At 39.4% G+C, this 21,006-nt stretch overlaps 2 protein-coding genes across 4 annotated transcripts in view; one reads left to right on the forward strand and one right to left on the reverse strand.

The window, feature by feature from the left end:
• The window catches only part of poc1b (POC1 centriolar protein B), a 41,841-nt gene extending 31,463 nt beyond the window's left edge, over positions 1 to 10,378 (reverse strand). Inside the window, exons 1-10 of one of the 2 annotated variants that reach the window (XM_005811854.2) lie at positions 10,282 to 10,378; positions 9,283 to 9,367; positions 7,787 to 7,958; positions 7,469 to 7,648; positions 5,803 to 5,910; positions 5,595 to 5,710; positions 4,952 to 5,085; positions 4,219 to 4,287; positions 3,342 to 3,500; positions 3,123 to 3,200 (exon numbers count right to left, since the gene is read on the reverse strand). In XM_005811854.2, coding sequence (XP_005811911.1) covers positions 3,123 to 3,200; positions 3,342 to 3,500; positions 4,219 to 4,287; positions 4,952 to 5,085; positions 5,595 to 5,710; positions 5,803 to 5,910; positions 7,469 to 7,648; positions 7,787 to 7,958; positions 9,283 to 9,367; positions 10,282 to 10,296 — 1,116 coding nt within the window. In that variant the 5' untranslated portion in view covers positions 10,297 to 10,378. The remainder of the gene's footprint in view (positions 1 to 3,122; positions 3,201 to 3,341; positions 3,501 to 4,218; positions 4,288 to 4,951; positions 5,086 to 5,594; positions 5,711 to 5,802; positions 5,911 to 7,468; positions 7,649 to 7,786; positions 7,959 to 9,282; positions 9,368 to 10,281) is intronic. The other variant, XM_023344999.1, reaches the window with a different exon arrangement.
• A 907-nt stretch (positions 10,379 to 11,285) lies between these two features.
• cep41 (centrosomal protein 41) lies at positions 11,286 to 21,006 on the forward strand. Of its 2 annotated transcripts, none has more exons than XM_014473632.2 (11): positions 11,286 to 11,380; positions 11,663 to 11,726; positions 13,190 to 13,237; positions 13,368 to 13,429; positions 13,683 to 13,755; positions 14,227 to 14,371; positions 18,245 to 18,408; positions 18,480 to 18,547; positions 18,641 to 18,755; positions 19,971 to 20,186; positions 20,866 to 21,006. In XM_014473632.2, exons 1-11 carry the CDS (start codon positions 11,348 to 11,350, stop codon positions 20,982 to 20,984), a joined length of 1,107 nt encoding a protein of 368 aa, XP_014329118.1. In that variant the 5' UTR covers positions 11,286 to 11,347; the 3' UTR covers positions 20,985 to 21,006. The 2 variants fall into 2 exon arrangements, with proteins under 2 accessions (XP_014329118.1, XP_023198590.1); XM_023342822.1 differs by having other exon boundaries at positions 13,692 to 13,755.

A 21,006-nucleotide genomic window follows, 5' to 3' on the forward strand; every position in this document is an offset into this window, starting at 1 on the left:
CTGAAACACAAAATAACTCAAATAAACTACAGATGCACCCTAACCATCGCTCAGAGAGAGCAACTGTCTTATTTTCTCAATGATCTGAAGCATCACACACAGAATGGAGGGCCTTGTGCTCGTCTTTATCCTCTATATGCCAAATATTCTACAGTGAAGTCTGAGACCATCTGATAAGTTTTATGGTCCCATTTTAGTCAAACTTCATCGGTCAGACAATTATGCCACACAGCAAAACTATTGACCCTTTGCATGTGACATCACACTCCTCAGAAAGCGGCCAACTTCGCTAAGATGAACGTCAAAATAACTCTTGTAAAACTAACAGCTGGTAGCCTAAAATCACTTTTATGTAGCTGATTTCACTGTGAAAAATGATCACAGGGCACTGCGCAGTCAGCAGGACAAACAGACAAGGATGCAAAACCAAACTGGTCATTCTGTCATAAACCTCTTGATGAGGAAAGAAAACTGCTGTTGACAGCAGCCATCGATCGTCAGTGTAGATTTCACAAGGTAAGAAGATTAACGTTCATTTACGTCATGCATAAGTTTAATTAGAAAGATGCAATCAAATATTGTATCATGGAAAAGGTACATTTCTAATTACTGACAACCCTGGAGAAAATGCCCCATCGTCATGTAGCCTACCATGCACGACAAGAACTGGTAAACATCTAGACTTTAATACATGCTTGAATCTGCCCTGGTGTAATGGGATCACCCTTTATGACATAGTGGTATAAACCATGTGGAATGAAGTCGGGCAAAGTCAACATTTTAATCATACCAACAAACATGTCAGGAGGGGAGAGGTTTGGGTCGGTTTCTAAGCTAGTTGTTTCCAACTTTTGGAAATATCACCGTCTATGAGCCCCAACTAAATGTGCTACTTGCACAGTCAGATTAGCTGGACATGAACAAGAAGGAACCATGGCTATACTGGCATAAATAACTTTGGAAAACAACCACAGTGGCAGCGTTTAATGCTCCCAGCCCTCACTTCTGACGTCCATCACAGCTCTTCGATGTGACTAGGTGACGTAGTTGCAAAAGGTCAATAGAAGAATGGCTGAAACTAGACGCGTCTCAAAGGCATCAGAGTCCACACCTGATGCAAACCTCAATTATCTGAAGTTAACACAGTCGGATGTCTAAGAGTTATTTTACCTAAAAGTGGCAAATGAATAATGCACTATTCAACAGCCGATGCAAAACTGCATTCAGACACAGTTTTCCCTTTCTTGCTTTGCTTTCATAAACAACAACAGTGTGGAATCTATTGTACATTTGAGGCAAGTTTTCAACAACTTAAGAACCGGATAATTACCAGATAGCACAAAACTATGACCGTCTACTGACACAAAAAGATTAAGACTTGTTATGAGTGGATTATTTCCTTAAAACCGACATCTGCAAACAAACAGAACTCGTATCCTAAAACTCACGTCTTTGTTGGCTCATTCATGCACTGCTCAGAGTTCTCCTTAACCTCACAGCTGTCCAAATCGTGAGCGGCTGATTTACGGATGTGTCCTTAATGGAGGCTTGAAGTAAAACCACATATCCGACTTGGCCATCCTCATCATAAATGACTTCCACTTGGCTCGGTTCATTCACCATTTTCCTCCCACACAGGAGGTAATTGCAGGGAGCAAGTTACAATTAGATGTAGGGCAACACACTGCTCCTAAGTGAACAAACCGACATGACTGTAAATGTCAGATTCAGATCTAAGACCTGGATAAAAAGAGCAACTAATCTCCGATCACTTTTGAGCCCAGGAAGACGGAGAGATGATGTGGAATCACTGGCGCCCATTTCTCTCAAGTCGAAGCAAGGAATTACCACTTCAGTCTTATCCATTTCAAATACGGTGCTATGGAAGTATGAAGCAACTTGGGGTTTTACTGAATAGACAGTATTATTAAAAATACTCCTACTGGTCTCGTATTTATGAGAAAATAGTTGCAATAAAATAGGTATTTTAAACTTAGAGAAATATGATCTTTGACACAATGGTCTTTAACTGAATCCCCACATACAACTGCTGTAGAAAGAAGACTTCTCTAAAATAATGAAACCCTATGATATGTGCATCTATACAGCTATTAAAATAAAATTAGGATTGCACCAATATGGGGCACTGCGGTGGCGCAGGGGTAAAGCACAACCCACGTATGGCAGCCTTAGTCCTCGATGTGGCCATCACAGGTTCAAGTCCCGCCCTGATGACCTTTCCTGCATGTCTTTTCTCTCTCTCATTACCCACTTTCCTGTCTGAGCACTCTCAAATAAAGGCCACTAGTGCTAAGAAAACCTTTAAAAGATATGAATATATAAATATTTGTGGCCAGTAACATTATCCATTATTAATATTGATGTCATGGCCAATAACCAATATAAACCAATATCATATATCCTAAAATGACCATGTTGCTGACATTGCTTCTCTGTTTTCAGTTGTTGCAATCATTGTTACATACAATAAATCTGAAACTCTTTCCTTGGATCGGGACTCGGCAGCCATGACAGATCTTCTGAACTTGAATAAACCTTAGCCCCGGATAAGATGAAACCTCTTACCTACAACTTCCACTAAACCAAGCAGCCAGCTCTTCTAAGAAACTGCAGCGTTTACACTAATGCTCGTTCAACCTGAACATTCTGACTAAACCACATCCTCCTCATGTTTCCAGCCTTTATCCGGGATCAACATTTGTAGAGTAAGCGGATAAGACCGATTCACATCCAGAGTTTTAGAGCTGGCAGAACTGTGAGAAACTGCTTTCTGCAAGTCAAAGTCAGGACACACTGACCAGCTGCCTCTGATTGGTCTCCATTATGGAGCGATCATATTAGACAGGTCGACATGTAGACAAAACGTGCATCGATCTGTGTGAATTAAAACAAGACACACTGACATAAGACATACACCATTACTCTACACTGGTCTCCACTGCCACCTAGTGGCAGAATTGGCATGCCCTGCCTTACTATGTTACAATTTGAGGCACTTCATAGAGTTGGCAGAGAAAGAAGAAGCAATAAGTAGATCAGAGACAGTGATGATTTCTTGTTTTGCTGTAATTGTGCAGATTTCCTCTTGCTGGTCGCCTTACCTTGTTGTCATGGAGATATCGGCTGACCTCTACGACCTGAGGATCAGAGGACATCATGTTTGTCACGACTGGATTGATCTGTGAACAAAAAAGAATTGGTATGACGGGGCTACACATGGAAAACCAACAGCCTGGAATGAAACCGCATATTTTTTTTCCCCAATTTAAAACAGAAACAATTCATTGGGTTTCAATGCTGGGAGGTGAAGCAGGAGATACCTGAATGCCCGTGGGCTGTGAGCGGTGGACGTGGGCGTGGGGTGCCCTGGGGTGGATGTCAGACAGGTGGGGCGGAGGATCAGGGGTGGACCTCTGGCTGTGTTGTAGCAGAACGTCCCGGTAACGTTTACGGTCAAAGTTCGTCCTCCACAGCAGAACCTGAGGCGGGAAATCCAATGCATGGAGCCCAAAGTTTAAAATGTTTAGAGAAAGACTAACAGTTTTGTGTGTGTGTGCTTTTTATTATTGTATAACAGACAACGATTACATTATGCTCAAAGAACAAACCTGTTGCGATTGTTTTGCCAGCAGCATCAATGTTGTTGTTTGACAAATGTATTTATTTTTCAGCTAGTTTTAAGAATACTCTATTAAAATCAGAACAGATGAAGCTGCAATAGCTGCAATTTGCAGAAAGCCTTGCAACTTGCTCCCATGTTAGCAACAGTTTCTACATAAGAAAAATGTTCTGTCATTACGGCTTTCCACCAAAATGACGTCACTTGCAAGTACGCTACTACGATTGCAAATAAATTATCCGGAAGATACAGCCAGAGCTACAATAAGATGCTTTACGTCTGTTAGCATGTTCATATGTTAGAATAGCCTAGTCAAAGCACAGAATCAAATCAAGAATTCACTTTCTGTCTCCTGAAATCCTGTTGAAAGACATTAAGGTTTGTAGTTAGAAAGTAGGACAAATGTGGAAAATTCAGAAGTTAAAAATTCAACTGCAAGACAATATTCTATTTTATAAAAAAGTATACATTTTGAAGTTAAATAAGTTCCTCTAACAGTGTTGAACAACAGAATAAATTAGTAACATTGTGGAGAACGACTATCAAACTATTAGGAAAGAAAGTCATGTCATACCAACCTGGCAATCAGTTCCGCCTGAGGCAAAGTGATCTCCAAGCCTGGAAAAGGCCACAGCGATTACGGCTCCCTGAGAACAAAGATAATTCAAATAAACATCATAAACCATAATTCAAATAACCGCCACAAAGAAATGAAAATAACTTAATGTTCAAAATGTCCTCATTGAATTATAACAGCCAAGTGATGCACAGGAATGGGACAGTTTGGCAGAGGCATGGATAGTGACTTTCCCAAATTTTGTGGTTTCAGATTAACACTGTCACCATGGTTACGACACATTTGTCATGTAAATAAAACAAGACTTTAAAAGACTTCTCATCCCATTATGCTCCACAATGCTATGAGAGATTACCAAGAGATTTGTAAAGCAGGTGGCCTTTGTACATCGTCACCTTATTAAAATAATGTTTTAGACAGAAAAATAAACCACTTTCGGAAAAAATGACTCCGGCCATTATCTTAGAAACAGGATGAAATGGAACTTGGGGGGGGGGAATAAAACAGGAAGGAGAAGTGAAAGGGAGGAAGAGTGAAAGAGTGAAATAGAAACGGTAAAAGAAAGAATAAAAACGACAAAAGAAAGGATGAAAGAGCAAAAGAAAAAAGGGTGAAAAGGTGAAAAGGCAAACGAAAGAGTAAACGAAAGAGCAAAAGAAATAAATTAAACAAACAAAAAAAGCAAAAGAAAAGGACAAAGGAAGATTTTTTTTTCCCCTCTGCTGCAACGCCACCTTGTGTCCATGCAGGGTATAGATGAGCCGGCCCTCCAGCAGGTCCAGGATCTTCACCGTCCGGTCACTGGAGCCACTGATTAGGTAGTTATTGGACGGGTGGAAGGAGAAACTATTGATTCCTCCACTGTGGACTGAAAACGCAGCAAAACAAAAAATAGGAATAAATCTCAAAGCAAAACACTGTATTAGAACGACAAGGCCATTGGTACACGGCTATTGAAACACGATGGGAGAATGAGCTTCTGGAACAGCAGCCTACCTCAGCTCCAAGGAAAATTCAATGATTACAATTCAAAGCTGAAACAGTACCAGAACAAACAGGAACAAACAGAAACAAGCTGCATTACGTTTGGTAAGAGTGGTCAAATATTCAGCCAGAGGTTTGACAGAAGCTTGTTCATGACTACAAAAAAAGAGTTTGGTTTCTCCGCAATTTGCCAAAAACATTTAGCCAGAAATTAGTGCCGGTGTGTGAGTCTGAATGTAAAATTTGCTTCAAAAGCCCAAAATGAGTGCGATGTTCATGCAGTGAGTCTGGTGGTGTATGAAAATCTCACTAAATGTGCGGAAACATGTTTGAAAATTTGTTTGAGAGGAGACGCAGAGCCTCTCCAGCCCCGGCTAAGTGGTTCTTCCATACCTTGATAGTGCTGAATCAGCTTATTGGTTCGCAAATCCCAGATTTTAAGACACCTGTCGTCTCCTGACGAGGCGATGCAGGTGCCGCTGGAGTTGAAGTCGACAAACGTGAGCGAGCTGGAACAGATGTAATGATTATTCCACCGAAACCAATTACTCTGCCAACTCCACCCACTGAGAAGTAACAGGAAACAGGCCGACAGAATTACCCTCCGCAGTTGGTGAAAGTGTTGATGCAGCCTTTGGTGGATGTGTCCCAGAGACGGACGGAGCGGTCGTCCCCACAGGACACTATGAGCCTCCCGTCTGGAGAAAATCTGAACAGAAGCATGCAAAAAGTTTATGCTCCATTATAGTGGAACAAACTTGCAGAAAACTGAAAAATTGCAGTATTCCTTAAATCAAGGCCAACCACCCCCACTCCTCCACCTGTTTAGAGTTACCTTTGAGTCATGATAACTGGAATATTAATCAATATATTGGATGATTCTTATGATAAAATTTGACTAAGTGAAATGTTTATTGCTTGTTCCATAAACAGTTAGCATATCATGGTTTTAAGGGGTAAAGCACTTTGTACTGCCTTGGTGCTAAAATGTGCTATACAAATAAACTAGAGTTAGCATGTAATGTGTTCAACACGCAGACTAAAACCTAATTAAACTGTTTCTACCTGCTTCTACTAAATGTTATTTTAAAGTAGCCGGAAGTCCAATGCTTTCGTGCATCCTTGTGGGTTTTCCGTACAGCAATTTATCAAAATATTACAGATTTTTTGCATTTTCTAACAGTACAACACACAAAGTTTAAGTTTAAAAATCAGGATTTTATGTGGATTTTTATATAGACCAACCCAAAGTAGTGTGCAACCACAAAATGGAAGAAAAACGATACATGAAAAACGAAATTGGTATTCCTTCTATATTCCTCTAAAGGCCAATCAAGTGTAAGAGTACGATACCAGTAAAGAGGAAATGGTTCATGGGGTGCAAATACTTTTGGAAGGCACTGTAAAGCCCTTTCTCCACAGGCGTGGCTTTAGCCAGTTCTTCGCCGGTCAGCCCGGCCAAATTTGTCTCCATTTGCAGATTCTGCGTGGGTTTTTGTCTGTTTTTTGGAACCACCTGAGGTTTGAGAATTACTGGATTTGATTGGCAGCAGTCTGATTGGTTGATTGGCCCATGGAATCCGCAATGAGATAATTGGTCAAATGTAGATCAATAAGTCTTGCAGTCCAAACAAATGTTTTTTTGTTTGTTTTTTTAAATTTTGGCAGAAGAGCGTCAACTGGGCAGGGAAACCCACAACAAGCAATATATTGATAGATTTCGGAGAAAGTCGCCGAGGGCAGCACCAGCAAAATGACATCATCAATGTGTTGACCTCAACTCCTGCATACACAGCCTGCGTTTCCATTGACCATGAAATTGCGCAAGTTGGAATTACCAAAAGAAATTCTCTTAATGGAAACACGCCAATTTAGAAAAAGTCTCACGTTTTTGTGCTGGGATGAGGTGGGTTTTTCAGCTGTATCCAATGTATTTTGCAAAACTGCAATGGAAACACTTTTTTTACATCACGAGTCAATAACTAGATGTTACTGCTGGCGGAAACAACAAAGAAGAAAACAGGAAGTGGTAGGAGGATGATGGCACGGCACAACTTATTCACATGTGATTTTAACTGCGTAATTGTGAAATAGTTGGGCGAGGTTTCAACATTAGCAGAATATGGACAAAGTTGCACACATTTGTAATGGAAACACAGCTATGAATAGTGAGGAACACACCATCAATGGAGACGCACTCAACTCGGCTAAAACCCAGCCAGGCATGAACAACGGAGAAGGGGCTTAAGAGGTCGACACTTCCATACCTGGCACAGCGGACCCAGTTAGTGTGCTGGCTGAGGGAGTAGACATAACACCGCCGTGGGACGCTCCACACTATAACCGACTTGTCATCAGACGCAGTGACCAGGCTGTAGCCATCATGGGAGAAAGACACACTGCGCACCGCGCCGGTGTGGCCTTTCAACACCGAAGACTCTCCTTTTCTATCCCAAACACACAAACAGTTCAAGTCAAATCTGCTTTAAAGTCCAAATTGAATACCAAGTACCAAGACTTTAGATCCCCCATTCTAAATGTGAGAAACAAACTGTGCAGATAAAATCGTCAGCTTTCTGGCTTACAAGGAAAGTGTCCACAATCGAACCGTTCTGTCTTTGGACGAAGAAGCCAGCAGACGCCCGGACGGGGAGAACTGCAGCCCCGTGACGGTGTCCTGGTGCCCGACAAAACGAAAGGCCCTCGCCTTCGGGGCCAGGTTCCATATCATCAGGGTTCTATCCACTGAGCCTGTAGCTAGAGGAAGAACGACAGAAAACGTAATCAGGAAAATACTCGCATACATATACACAGCTTTGAAGAAAACAGTCAGCATTATAACCTGGATATGTTCTGAGATTTCATGGAAAATTAACCCTGAACCTTTTTTTAAGCTGGGGAAATTAACTTAAAAAAATGCTTTAAAAATATAAGACAAAGCTGACAAAAGAAATTAACCACAGACCACCACAGGTGGCCACTTTAGACCTGCAAACTGATAAAAGCAAATTTCATACTTTTCCAGAATATCCAGAACTATGTGGGAAATGTAGAAAAACTCAATTTATACTGGTGACCAAACTAACTGATGATCAGTTAATTAAAGGGGCAGTACTAAGTATTTTCCAGGCTTATAGTGCTACATTGTAGCACAATCAAATAACTATGTTACCTTCAGTTATAAAAATACTATATATATGTAAAATATGACTTTAAAATACATTGCTGGCTAGACTGAAGGAGGTGAGTGGGGGAGTGTTTAATGTTTTGATTTTTTCATTTAAACGACTCCATCGGTCCATTCCACACATGAAGATGCGTTAAAGAATTTCAGAATGTGGTAAACCAGGGACAGTTTGCTACATAGAGCTGTGGTGTCCAGACTATTCGTCATGGGGGATGAAAATGTCAAGCTGAAAGTAAAAACAACATTGCAGAAACCATATTTTTTCTTTTCACCTTCTCAACAATACACTAAAAACACTATATTTTAACAAAACAAAGCAGTCTGATTTCTGTAGAAAATGTAAGTCGTCAGGAAAATGAAAAGGCACTTTCTCACCATTACTTCATTTAGCCATGTTTAATAAATGGGAGTGCCCAAGTCTGTTTGTGGTCCTATTTATTGTCAAATTACATTAAAAGGAAAAATGTGATTGATAATAACTATTTACATTTCATATTTTAGGAATTTTTAAATTCGTCTATCTTTTTTTGAAAAGTCTCCCATCCTTAAAACTGCACCTTAACATTTTTGTGTCTCCATAAGCCATCGGAGCTCCCAAATCAAATTTATGCCATTCTTGAACTGTGGTTGAGGGCCACACAAAATCATTCCTAGGGACACAAATGGCCCCCGGGCCACACTGTGGACAACCCTTATGTAAAATACTATTGAATAGTGCTTGAATATAATTTAATTAGATTCATTGAATACCACTTGAGTGGTCATTAGCCATGATATACTGTGGTAAGTTATTTTACATCAACCAGGCTATAGAGAGAGATTTAAAAAAATGAATTAAACTTGAATACAGTAAAGCATGTAATGGTTTGCAAGTCTATTAGTACTAGCTTTTACCCAGCTGGTTTTGGTTTGGATTGAAGTCTGCACAGGTAACAACATCTTTATGTCCCCTGAAGTGTCTCTCTAGAGACGGATCATCCTGTGAAGACAAAGACCAGGGGCAGAAATATCAAATTCTGACTTTTTTTTCCCTTTCTTTATTAAAATTCGCATTTCCCCGGTTCAGTGTTGAACCGTTTCACTCAAAAGTGTACACACCGGTGTTCAAAATCAAGTTTCGGGGACTTAAAAAATGACAACATAGAAAATGTACTTTGGCCCAGATTTTCACTGAATAATTCAACAGAAAAACAAACAAAAATCTTAATTCTAAAACAGCAATAATCTGATTGGGTAAATATTCACAACTTTAAACCAATACTGAGTCCAGACCTGGCTGATATCTCCCAAAACTTTGTTTAAAAACGTGTTACGGACTTAAACTTCTAGCTCACAATTCCAAAATATGTTTGGCGCATCAGAAGCACCAAAGTGTAAACACCCTGCCCTCACTGAAGCATGGCGGTGGCGGCATCATACTCTGTGATTGGCATTCTTAACATTAACCTATTCTGAACACCTGACAGTTCTGTGTGTAGATCTCAAATATGTAGAGAAGGAGTTATTCAAGGATCGATCAAATATCTGCAGCTCATAGTTAAACCGTCAGGCCAAATATAAACCAATTATAGTTTGCTTTACTTCCCACCTGTGCTGTTCAGCCTTCTTGTGTTAACACTATTTTTAATTCATAACATGGTGTTTGTTTCTATTTGAATACATAGTGGAGGCTTTCACATCGGTCCCATTAAAGTGATTCTCGTGCACTAGAAAGTAAAAGCGGAGTTCCGTGGACTTATAAAGATGTTTGTGACATCTTTCTCCTTTCTGGAAATCGTCTTAGCGCTGACAGAGCTAAGACGATTTCCCTGCCCGCCACCGGCGAGAGTTCTCCGTGTCTGCGCCAACTGCTCGCTAACCCGACAAAAACACGCCCAAAACAGGGCCACTCACCAGAACAGATCCCATTTTAGACAACAGCAGAGCGAACTGGCGTTATCTGGCGATTTGAACAGACCCGCTGCACCGCTCCTCCATGACTGTCAACGCAGCGCCCACAGTGACCGCGTCAGACCTGACAGGTCGAGCCCAGAGAAGGAGGAACGTGATGCTTTCAATGACGAGTCAAGGAATCTCCGCACTGATCAATTTAGAGTGCAAAGAATTGTCATGTGCTACAAAATTCTTGCTTTCCCTCTCGAATCATAGATTTAAATCCAAAATTAGTGCCTGGCACCGGGCTGCTTTATGTCGAGTTAGTTGAAAAGATTCGTTCGCAGAATCTGTTTGAAAGTGGGAAGTTTCCGTGCCCGATCAAAACGTTTAATTGCACAAAACTGAAGTCATTAGTTTTACTTAAAACTACTATGACAGCTCTTGTATTGTCACTTAATTGTACTAATATTTTTAGCACTGTTTATTAGGTTCTTTCGATGAAAACCCCCCAATTCACTTCAAATATATTTTATTAATCCCAAAGGGAAATTAAATGTTGCTCCAACTCATTAATTTAGATTCTTCAAATAGTTATAGAGTGTCGAAAGACATATAAAGATATATCAAAAGATGTATTTAATACTTTTTTGGAATACACGCACGTGTATATTTTCATTAAACATATACATTCAAAAATGAGTTTTCTAACAGAGAAAAAAAGGCTCCCTATCCTCCTAATGCTTCGTGTTCCTTGGTTGAAATAAGAGAGATACATAATGTTATGATCATATTTTTATTGATTTTATCATGGTACCAAGTTACAAAGTTAATTAAATAGTTATGAAAATATTAATTGTGTGTAAATATTATGTGTACAATTATGATTAAAAACTATGAACCTTACAGACCGAGGGGACCTAAATGCCGCACGTCATAAAGGTAGAGAGTCTGTCGCTGCTTAGCAACTGGTCAGAATGCTCCGCGGAGAAAGAGATGCTGTGATTGGCTTCTGAAAGATTTGCAGCGAATCAACGTTGGCTTTACTGAAGGTGGAAGCTGCTGTTTAGTATTTCGATTTGAAAATATGTCGCTGACTCGGGGCATCGGCAAAAACGAGGTAAAGTCAGAAAATACAAGGTTACTTGTGTTTTCTTATCAAACAAACAAGCTTAGTTAAATCTCTCTCCCACGCTGCAACCATAGCGGCGAACTGGAAAAAACATAACGTAGCGAAGCAAGCATGCTAACAAGTTAGCTAGGTTGTTTCCATATCAACGGTAGCCCACCGTTAGCTTGATCATATTTAACAGGCAGCTGGGGTTTCCCCCCAAAAGGCTCTGATTTCATGTTTTGTCGCTAATATAAAGCATTAAACTGCTCGCTTCTCTCCTTTACACAGTACATGAAGAAAAGGATACCCAGAAATGAAAAGTATGCCCATGTCAAAACCAGGCTGGACACAGGTATGTTAACCATTTCAGAAGCAGAATGATATGTTGTGGTAAAAAATAAAATTCGCTCTCACATTTAGGGTTCAATGAATAATGGCAACATAAAAAATGTATTTATAGGATACTTTGAATTATTGTACTCCAACTTTAACACAACATATCCGTGTTATATTTTATTTGTGAACACAACAAACAAAATGATAAATCTGCAGTGCAGCAACACTAACTAGATGGTGTTCAGTGTTCTGGCAGAATTGTGGGATTTTTCTGTCTTTGCGGTTTGCAGATATAAATATTAGTCCTTTACTTTGACTGGGCCGCCGTGAACCCCTGATTCTATTCTTTTTAGGCGTCATGTTGTGAATATGGTGATGTGCATCGAATCATTGGCTTTGTAAGAAGAGCAGTTCTGGTCAGGATTCAGTTTCTAGGCAGATTGTCTTTCATCTGCTTCTCTATACTTTTGACATCGAGCGCTTGTCCTTTTTTGCTATATTTTGAGCACTGCACCTTCTGACCCAGCAGTGAATCTGCCTGCATGTTCTTCCCTGGACTTTGTGTTAACACACCTGCTTTCTCCAGACCTTCTGCTTTCATAGGGATTGTCACACACATTGAGGATCAGTAAATCTCATGTATTTCTTATGCCTTTCTGCTACTTTGCCACTTATATGGAACCGAGGATGTACTTAATTTAACTTTCCGTCCAGCTTTAGACTTTGTCTTCGTTTTCTTTGATTAAAAGAAGTGTCACAAATTTGTGGTGTGGTTCTTGCTCTTATTGTTAAATTGAAAAGAGATCGTGAGCCCGATAAAGGCCAGATCATTGTCATCATTTCCTGATATATGAAACTATGGAATCAGGTTTCTCTCACGAAGGAAAAAATAAAAGTCTAACAGGAAGTCAAAATTAAGAGCTTTAAAGTCATGTTAACAAGAATAAATGATCATAATAATTAATTAATTAAATTTCTTATGGTGTGCTTTATATTGCATATTTAAACAAGTCATAATTTAGACTTATTTCAGAAATAAATAATTAAAAGTGATTCAAATTTGAAATAATTTCCAGCAGAAATGCATCATCACATAATTATCACCATAATTATGTAATGATGCTGAATCTTCTAATTATGACTTTCTCTCTCAAAATCCTTATATTGAATTTCATAATTATGATGTTCAATTTCATAATAATGAGTTTCTGTTATTTTGTTTTGGAATTTCATAATTATTTCTTCCTCAAAATTATGGCTTTGTATGAGATATTTAAGACATTGAAATTTGATTGTGACTTTTATTCTTGCAATTATGACTTATTTTTTCTTTCATGGCCTGAATGGCCTTCCATATCAAACCCTAGAATTGAAAGAGAGGCTTCTTTGTAAAGCAACTGCATTTTTGTTGCTCCTCCTCTCAGGAACGTTGATGGTTTTCTTTCTTTATTCTCTCCATTGTGCTGTGGTCATCTGTAGGATCGAGCAAAACAAAGTACATGGAAAGACTGGAGGAGATGAGAAAAAGTAAGAAACAAACACATGATTTTTTATTTGTTTTCTTTTTTATGTTTACTTTAAAGTTGAGCTACTAAAGCTTTATAATTTATTAGACAAAATTTTTTTTATTATGTTTCTTTGTCCTCTTCTATTTAAGACTACAGGTATCGAAAAGGCGAAATCTTCAAGAGGTTAAAGGTGACGACCTTTGCTCAGCTGGTGAGTATCAGTGCAACAACAGCTGGCACACAGACCCAGCAAAGACTGTTTTTTTATTTATTTATTTATAGATAGGATTGAATTTTTTTATTATTATTATTTATTTTTGGACCTTAATAATCGATCAGATCAGTTGATTGATGATCTCCAGACTGATGGCTGTATATTATTATTTCCTCATAGGGTATGATCTAGTTTATCTGTGTGTGTGTGGGCTTGTGTGTGTGTGGGCTTGTGTGTGTTTTCCACCTAGGTACTTCAGGTGGCTTCTGTTTCAGACGGGGATCAAAGCGAGGTCAATGATGAATCAATCAACACCCAACAAGGTAACGGTTTAAGCTACCTGCGTAGGGATGAGCATTTAATTGTATCATTTATCACTTATTGTGAAAATTTTCTTATCACGATGCAAATTATAATTTATCATTGTCTCGATAAATTTCAACGAATAACTTAAAGAAACAAAACAAAACTGGCACTATTATCCATAAGAGTGTTAGTAAATTTCAGTAAACTTGAAAATCTGATGAAGTACAGTTATAGTGTAGTGATATAAATCACACTACTTTTTAACTAAACAGTGTCATGAAGAAGCCTGTTTCAAATGGAAACATTTTTCTAGAACAGTTCTTGTTTGTGGTGCTGTGAAGGCTTTTCCATGCGGTCACAGCCCCCTAAAAAAGAAGTAGTAAACGGCCCTTGAAAAATAATTTTTATTGTTATCACAGTAGTACCAAAAGATAGTAGACATCGGCCACCCCTAAGTTAGTGCCATGATGTCTCAAACTGCCTTGCAGACGGTCTGTCAGTCATCTCTGAGGCAGACCTGGAGTGTGAGTCTGAGCGGGTCAACGGCTTGTCGCTGGAGCTGCCTCTGTCGCAACAACACGACGCAGGAGACCGCAGGGATGGCTGCCACACTGCCAGGTCAACACTCCTCAGGTAATGAGCAGCCTATGGGGTTGCTCCGAACTTTACCAAACCCTGCTGTGATTGGTCGAGCCACGGCAGACCCACAGGTTAGCACTGTACCGTCGCTAATAGAGGATGCTTAAATACTGCTCAGTAGGTGTTGTTCTTTCAGCAGATGGACTTTTTCGAGTCTGCATACTGCAGTTAGAGAATAATTGATTACTAAATTAGTTGACTCTTATATAAAAAAATACTCAGTTAATTACAATTAATCGTTTCAGCTCTAGCCTGCTCTCTATACACTTAACATTGTTAATAGACTTTTCACCACTGCAGCCAGTGAATTGATGAGCAGGTGTTAAGTTGTTGGTTCGATCTTATAGAATTATGTAAAATTGACCTTTTTTAGCTTTACATCATGTTATAAAGTTATTGCCTCATCAAAAATATAACTGGAGTCTTGCCCTGATTCTTTTATGCATGTTTAAAAGAATCCTAAATCCTTTGATTTCTAAATCGAAGGATTTAGAAATCCTTTGATCTCCCGTGGCAACCATTCAGCTGTGCAAAACTCCTAGGTGGGCGTAGCTCCACCTTCGACAACGAAGCTCCTCCTCTGAGCTGCAGTTTTCCAAACTTCCTCCTCACAGAGCAGCTCTGCCCTGCTGCTCCCCCATTCAGCTCCTTCAGACTAGCCAGCAGCAATTAGCAAACACTTGGTGGAGCTGTGCATCTAGTGACCTCATTATAGGAGTTACTTCTCAGTGAAATGATGATAAAAACTTTGTTAAAGGGTTAATACAGGAGCCATGTTGTAATGACTTCCTGAGGGTGGAGTTTTGGAGTTCCAGAAAAAGCAGCAGTTTTTAAAGAGACAGAGACCCAATTTTAAGGTGGTAAATTACAAAGTAAAATTTATTTTATGTAATAATTGATATATACAGCATTTTATAACTTTAATTTTATTAGGTAACACAGTTACGTTATTGGGATAGAAAATTATACCATGTGGCTGGAATATACATTTAATAAACATATCTTTTAGGTTTGGCTACATTTTGGAAAAGATGATTAAAAGTCCTACTAGTACCAAACATTGGGCAAACATTGTCATAAAACCCAAATATTCAGTGTCACACAGCCTCCCCTGTGTGATTGAGGTTGACCTGTTAGGGTCAACCCCAGTTTAAGCCATCATAAGTTTGTAGCTTTCGTGCAGCTCTCTTTCTAACAACAAAATTCCCCAGTAGACAGACATAAACCTTTCTCAAAAGCTTCCTCACCTGTATCTCTACCCCATTCAGCTAGAAACTGTGTCCCAGGTGAGTAACTCTATCTGACACCTGAGAGGGTGACAGACGGGGCCGTTGTAATGATAGAGCTGTCAGGTCAGCGTCACCTTGTGGGGAGAACAGATGGAGACGGGAAGTAGAGCCGTTAAGGGGTAAACATGCATAAAGAGGGAGGCGGGGTGATCTTCTGTTTCATCCTATGACTCACTTCTACAATAAAGTTTCAAAAGGTACAATAACACCTGCGTGAACTCTCTAAACAGTGCCCTCTGCTGGCTAGAATTTATATGGGAAGCAAATTCTATCATTGCACCGTGTTCCAAATTATTATGCAAGTGAGATTTTTCTAAATGGTCAAAGCAAATGATGGTCAGTATAATTTTCAAGTCATGAACTATTACAGTATAAATCAAATTTTACTGAACAAAGCTCCCCATGAGAACAGTATTTTTTTCAAAAATAAAAAACTCAAAATGCACAAAATTATTATGCACAGCAGATTTTCTAAACATTTTATGGATTATAAAGAACTGCAAACTGTCATTCTTTGAATGTGCAGCATTAAATGGTCACATGTACTAAAATCAAAAGCTATTTCAATCAAAAACATCTTAACAGGCCGAGTTACATGTTAACATAGAACCTTCTTTGATATCACAGCACAATTCTTGATCCATTGAACTTGTGAGTTTGTGGAAAGTTTCCGCTTGAGTTTCTTTGCAGGATGTCAGAAAACCTTCCCAGAGCTGCTGGTTTGATATGAACTGCAATCCACCCCCTGACCTTCTGCTTGAGGAAACTCCAAAGGTTCTCAATAGGGTTGAGGTCAGAGGTCAGAGGAGGATGGTGACCACACCACGAGTTTCTCCCCTTTCATGCCCATAGCAGCCAATGACACAGTGGTATTCCTTGCAGCATGAGATGGTGCATTGTCATGATGAAGATGAAGATGAAGGTTCGGCTCTTCTTTTTGAACCATGACAGAAAGTGATCAGTCAGAAAGTCCATCTACTTTGCTGAGGTCATTTTCACACTTTCATGGACTCTGAAGGGGCCGACCAGCTCTCTCTCTCTCTCTCTCCATGATTTCAGCCCAAAGCATGACTCCACCACCTCCTTACTGACGTCACAGCCGTGTTGTGATGTGATGTCCATCCACCACCAATCCACTACTGTGTCCATCTGGACCATCCAGGGTTGCACAGCAGTCATCAGTGAACAAGTCTGTTTGAAAATGAATCTTCATGTACGGCTGGGCCCACTGTGACTGTTTCTGCATGTGAGCTCTGGTTAGGGGCCCAGTAGTAGCTTCATGCACTGCAAGCCTCTGGAGGATCCTCCACCTTGAGGTTCCAGAGGCTCCAGCAGCTTCAAATAACTGTTTGCTGCTTTGTAAGGGCATTTTAACAGCTGCTCTCTTAATCCGATGAATTTGTCTAACAGAAACCTTCCTCATTCTGCCTTTATCTGTACAAACCCATCTTTGTTCTGAATCAGCCACAAATCTCTTCACAGTATGATAACGCTTCAGTTTTTGTTAAATATCTAATGTTTTCATACCTTGTCATACGACACTACACTACCTGATGATTTTCATCAGCAGAGATCTTTTCTCTTTCCCATATTGCTTGAAACCTGTGGCCTGCTTAATAAAGTGGAACATCCTTCTTAAGTAGATTTCCTTTAATAGAGCTCAGCAGACAAACTAATCAACCAGCTCTCTGAAATTAATGATAGTGATTCAAAGAGCCCTGACACACAATACCATCAATACATTTAATAGCACAACAAAAAATGTTATCTTTATGACACTTAAATCCAATTTGCATAATAATTTGGAACACAGTGTAAAATTTCTTGTAAATACTAATCTGTAAGCAATGATGCAGATGTGGAAGATCAAAGCTTTTCTTTGGGTTTTATGCAACTGTTTTTTAGGTCTGTCGCAATAAATAAATTAATTGCATTATTATTTAAAACAAGCGCAATAATTTTCCATTTGCATAATTTCCTCTTTTCTCTCTCTTTCTACCAAAGACCTGACGACAAAGGTCTTCAGTGGTGTGCTTTGGTCTCAACTAGAAACCATCTTTTAAGGACAATTATGTTGAAAGAAAATTTCTAATTCATGTTATTTGTTGTTTCTGCTGTTTGTTTATTGTGGATATTTAAAATTAATTCTAGTTCTGTTGTTAAATGTTCATTAGAATTTAAAATGTATTGATCTTTGAGAATGTCCTGACATTGTTATGCCATTGGGAAATCATCTCAAAATAACAATATTATTGTTTTTTGCAATATGCTTTGGGACAATCTATGGGCCTTCAAAATTTGTTATTGGGACAGCTCTTTTTGGGTTTTTTTACTTCAAATTTTCCACCTTTTTATCATATTATAACCACAACCATCAATGTGTTTTATTGGGATTTTCTGTGATTGACTGACATAAAGCTCATCAAAATGGAGAAGTGGAAGGAAAATGTAGCTGAATTTCTGTCATATAACCTGGAAAGTACCTGACCGACATTTCTATCTGGATTCATGTCTGGGACACTCTCTGGTCTGAACCTGAAAAGCCTGAAAAGCTTTTGCCTGGGTTGTTTCCTCTCAGCGTCATCAGCGGCGTTGGAGAGCTGAACGTGGAAGGGGCCAATCAGAAGACGGCAGAGTCCGTGTCAAGCCCCTCCTCTGCCGACACGCCCTACCTGGACTGCCCCTACCTGCTGCTGGACGTACGCGACCGCGACCAGTATGACCGCTGCCACATCATCAGCGGTGGGTGGTGGAAACATCCTCTCTGTTCAGTAAAACCTTTTTCTATTTCTGATCCTCTGCCTTTCCTACAGCTCACAGTTTCCCCATCGCCATGCTGTCTCGAACTATGAATCCCTACACCAAGGAAGTGCTGGAATATGTATCCTAAAAAAAACAGACATGCATATTTATTTTTTATTTTCTTCTTTATGTTATGATGCATTTCCACTTGACACCTTAACAGAGTTTGTAGAAAAATGCTGTGGGGAAAATCATCGTCGTCTACGATGATGACGAGAGAATAGCCAGCCTGGCGGCTACCACCATGTGTGAGCGGGGCTTTGAAAATCTCTTCATGCTCTGTGGGGGTAAGAGCTGGCAATCTTTTTATCTTCCACAAAACCAAACGTAGCCTCAGAATTCCTGGTACACTGCAAAATCTTACCAAGTATTTGTGGTCTAGTTGTGTAAATGCCCTACCACGCTGGAGAGGTGACTAAGCTAACTTACAAGTAACTTTTCAGCAAGATGTACAGTAGAAGCTTGTTTGAACTCAATAATTCCAAAATATTGATGAAAAGGTTCTAGTTCCACTGGCAGATCATTTCACTTATAATATAGAGAAAAATGTCTTGTTGTAAGTGAAATAGTTTCCCAGTGGAACTAGAACTTTCCAAGTTATAAAAGCAACTTTTGAATCAGTTTCAGTAATGACGGTTCTTTTCTGGGAGTCTGTCAGGCGGCTACACTTTACACACATTTCTTTGTACTTTTTCCATAAGGACTTTGATTTTCATTCTTTTTTTTTTATTTCTATAGCCCCTAAGCCTAACCTAATCCACTCACCTTAGTCCAAAACCTAACTGCTAACCCCAAAATACCAATTGTTACGTCCCACAAGGAGCTGGTGGGAAGTGTTAGGAAAATAGCCCTTACAATGTATCAATGCAAAGACACACACACACACTTTTCTTTTCTCTCACACATCTTTAGCAGTTTATCAAGTAATTCTTTTTTCTAACTGCATGTCCAGTTACACGATAAACATTCTGTAATTTTTTTTTTACACACTGAACAGTGAGTTTGCAAAAGCATCTCTTCAGGAAATGATCGTGCAGTTTTCCCAACCAAACAGACGCACATTTAGTCTCTTAGTAAATAAAAGTCTTTTGTAAAGACTTGGTTCAGACATGTGGTGGCTGTTCATGTGAGATCCTGCTATCAGTGTCAGGCTGCCTGACACTAGTGAGTTAAACCTAATTATGAATAATTACCAAGCCAAAAAAAAGGAGTTATGTCTGCATCATCTTTTATGCGATAAAACACAATGTTCGTTAGCTTGACTGTGCGTAATATGACCAATAACCAGCAGCTGCTTCTCAAGTTCCTGTTTTCATAAACATGCAGCATTTAAGCGATTCATGAGCAGGCATTTCCTTAAAGTTTTTTTTTTTTCCATTCCATTTCTCAGATTGCACCTCTTTCATCTAATTATTGGATTCCCCCCGATCCTAAACCAATATTGTAGTTGAGAAATGTTCATGTTCAAGGGGCCAATGCTTTTCTCTTTCCTCTTCTCCAAGGTCTCAAGGTAATCGCCCAGAAGTTTCCGAGTGGAATGACAACCGGCTCCTTTCCAGAGTCGTACTTGTCCACTTCCAAACCCTCCAAGGCGAGGAAATCGTCTGTGGCCCGGCCGTCGGCGCAGGATGCCGAGAAACGCTGGAGGTTTACGTTGGACGAGCTGGATAAGATCCAGGAGCAGATGGAGGAGCTGATCATCTCCAATTACTCAACCAGTAAGACCGAAACCAGTCAGAAACTAAAACAATCTATAATAAAGAAACTGAAGGTAAACTTAGAAATGTGAGAGTCGGTGGAAAGCATTTAGAAAGACTTACTTAAGGTCTCTAGTATAAAAATAATTTCTTATGCAGAGTTTCAGTTTATTTAAAGTTTTTGACCCACTAATTAGGTGTGCACCCATTCCAATTTTAGCTGATGCCGATTAATTTTTTATTTTTTTTTGGCTAAAATGTTGATGAATGCAGCCTTTGCATATTATCAACTTCCTAAAACAAATGGTCTAAGTCATTTTTACCAAAAGTGTATGTTTTTTTTGTTTGTTTGTTTTGCCAAAATCGCTTTTGGCATAAAATGACTTAAGCCATTATTTTAGGATGGTGACTATGTGTAGATAAGATCAGTGTATAAGATCAAACCAATCTCCCAAAATTACAGAAATTGGGACCAATTTCTTGTCTAAATGATTTATTGATGCATCCCTATCTATAATGGTTAGATAAAAATGAACGTATGCATCTATTCATTCATTAAAAAGCCTTGTCTGCTGTAAAACATTTGCAGCACATTCTCTATAAAATTCAGATTAAAGGTAAAATTTGTAGGGCATAAAACAACTTTTTGACTAAAGGAACTTCAATTTATTTAAAAAAATTTTTTTTTTTCGTCCTGCAGGTCAGCTGTCCAGTCGCACATCATCCAGCAGCGGCCGGTCCACGGCTTCCAGCCATCAGAGTTCCTCCACAGCCGAGAGAAAGACCTCCAGAGTTCAGAACAGCAGACCCTGGAAATGACCCTCCACCCCTCTGCCCCGCC

Source organism: Xiphophorus maculatus, chromosome 2, assembly GCF_002775205.1.
Source record: "Xiphophorus maculatus strain JP 163 A chromosome 2, X_maculatus-5.0-male, whole genome shotgun sequence".
Taxonomy (NCBI): domain Eukaryota; kingdom Metazoa; phylum Chordata; class Actinopteri; order Cyprinodontiformes; family Poeciliidae; genus Xiphophorus; species Xiphophorus maculatus.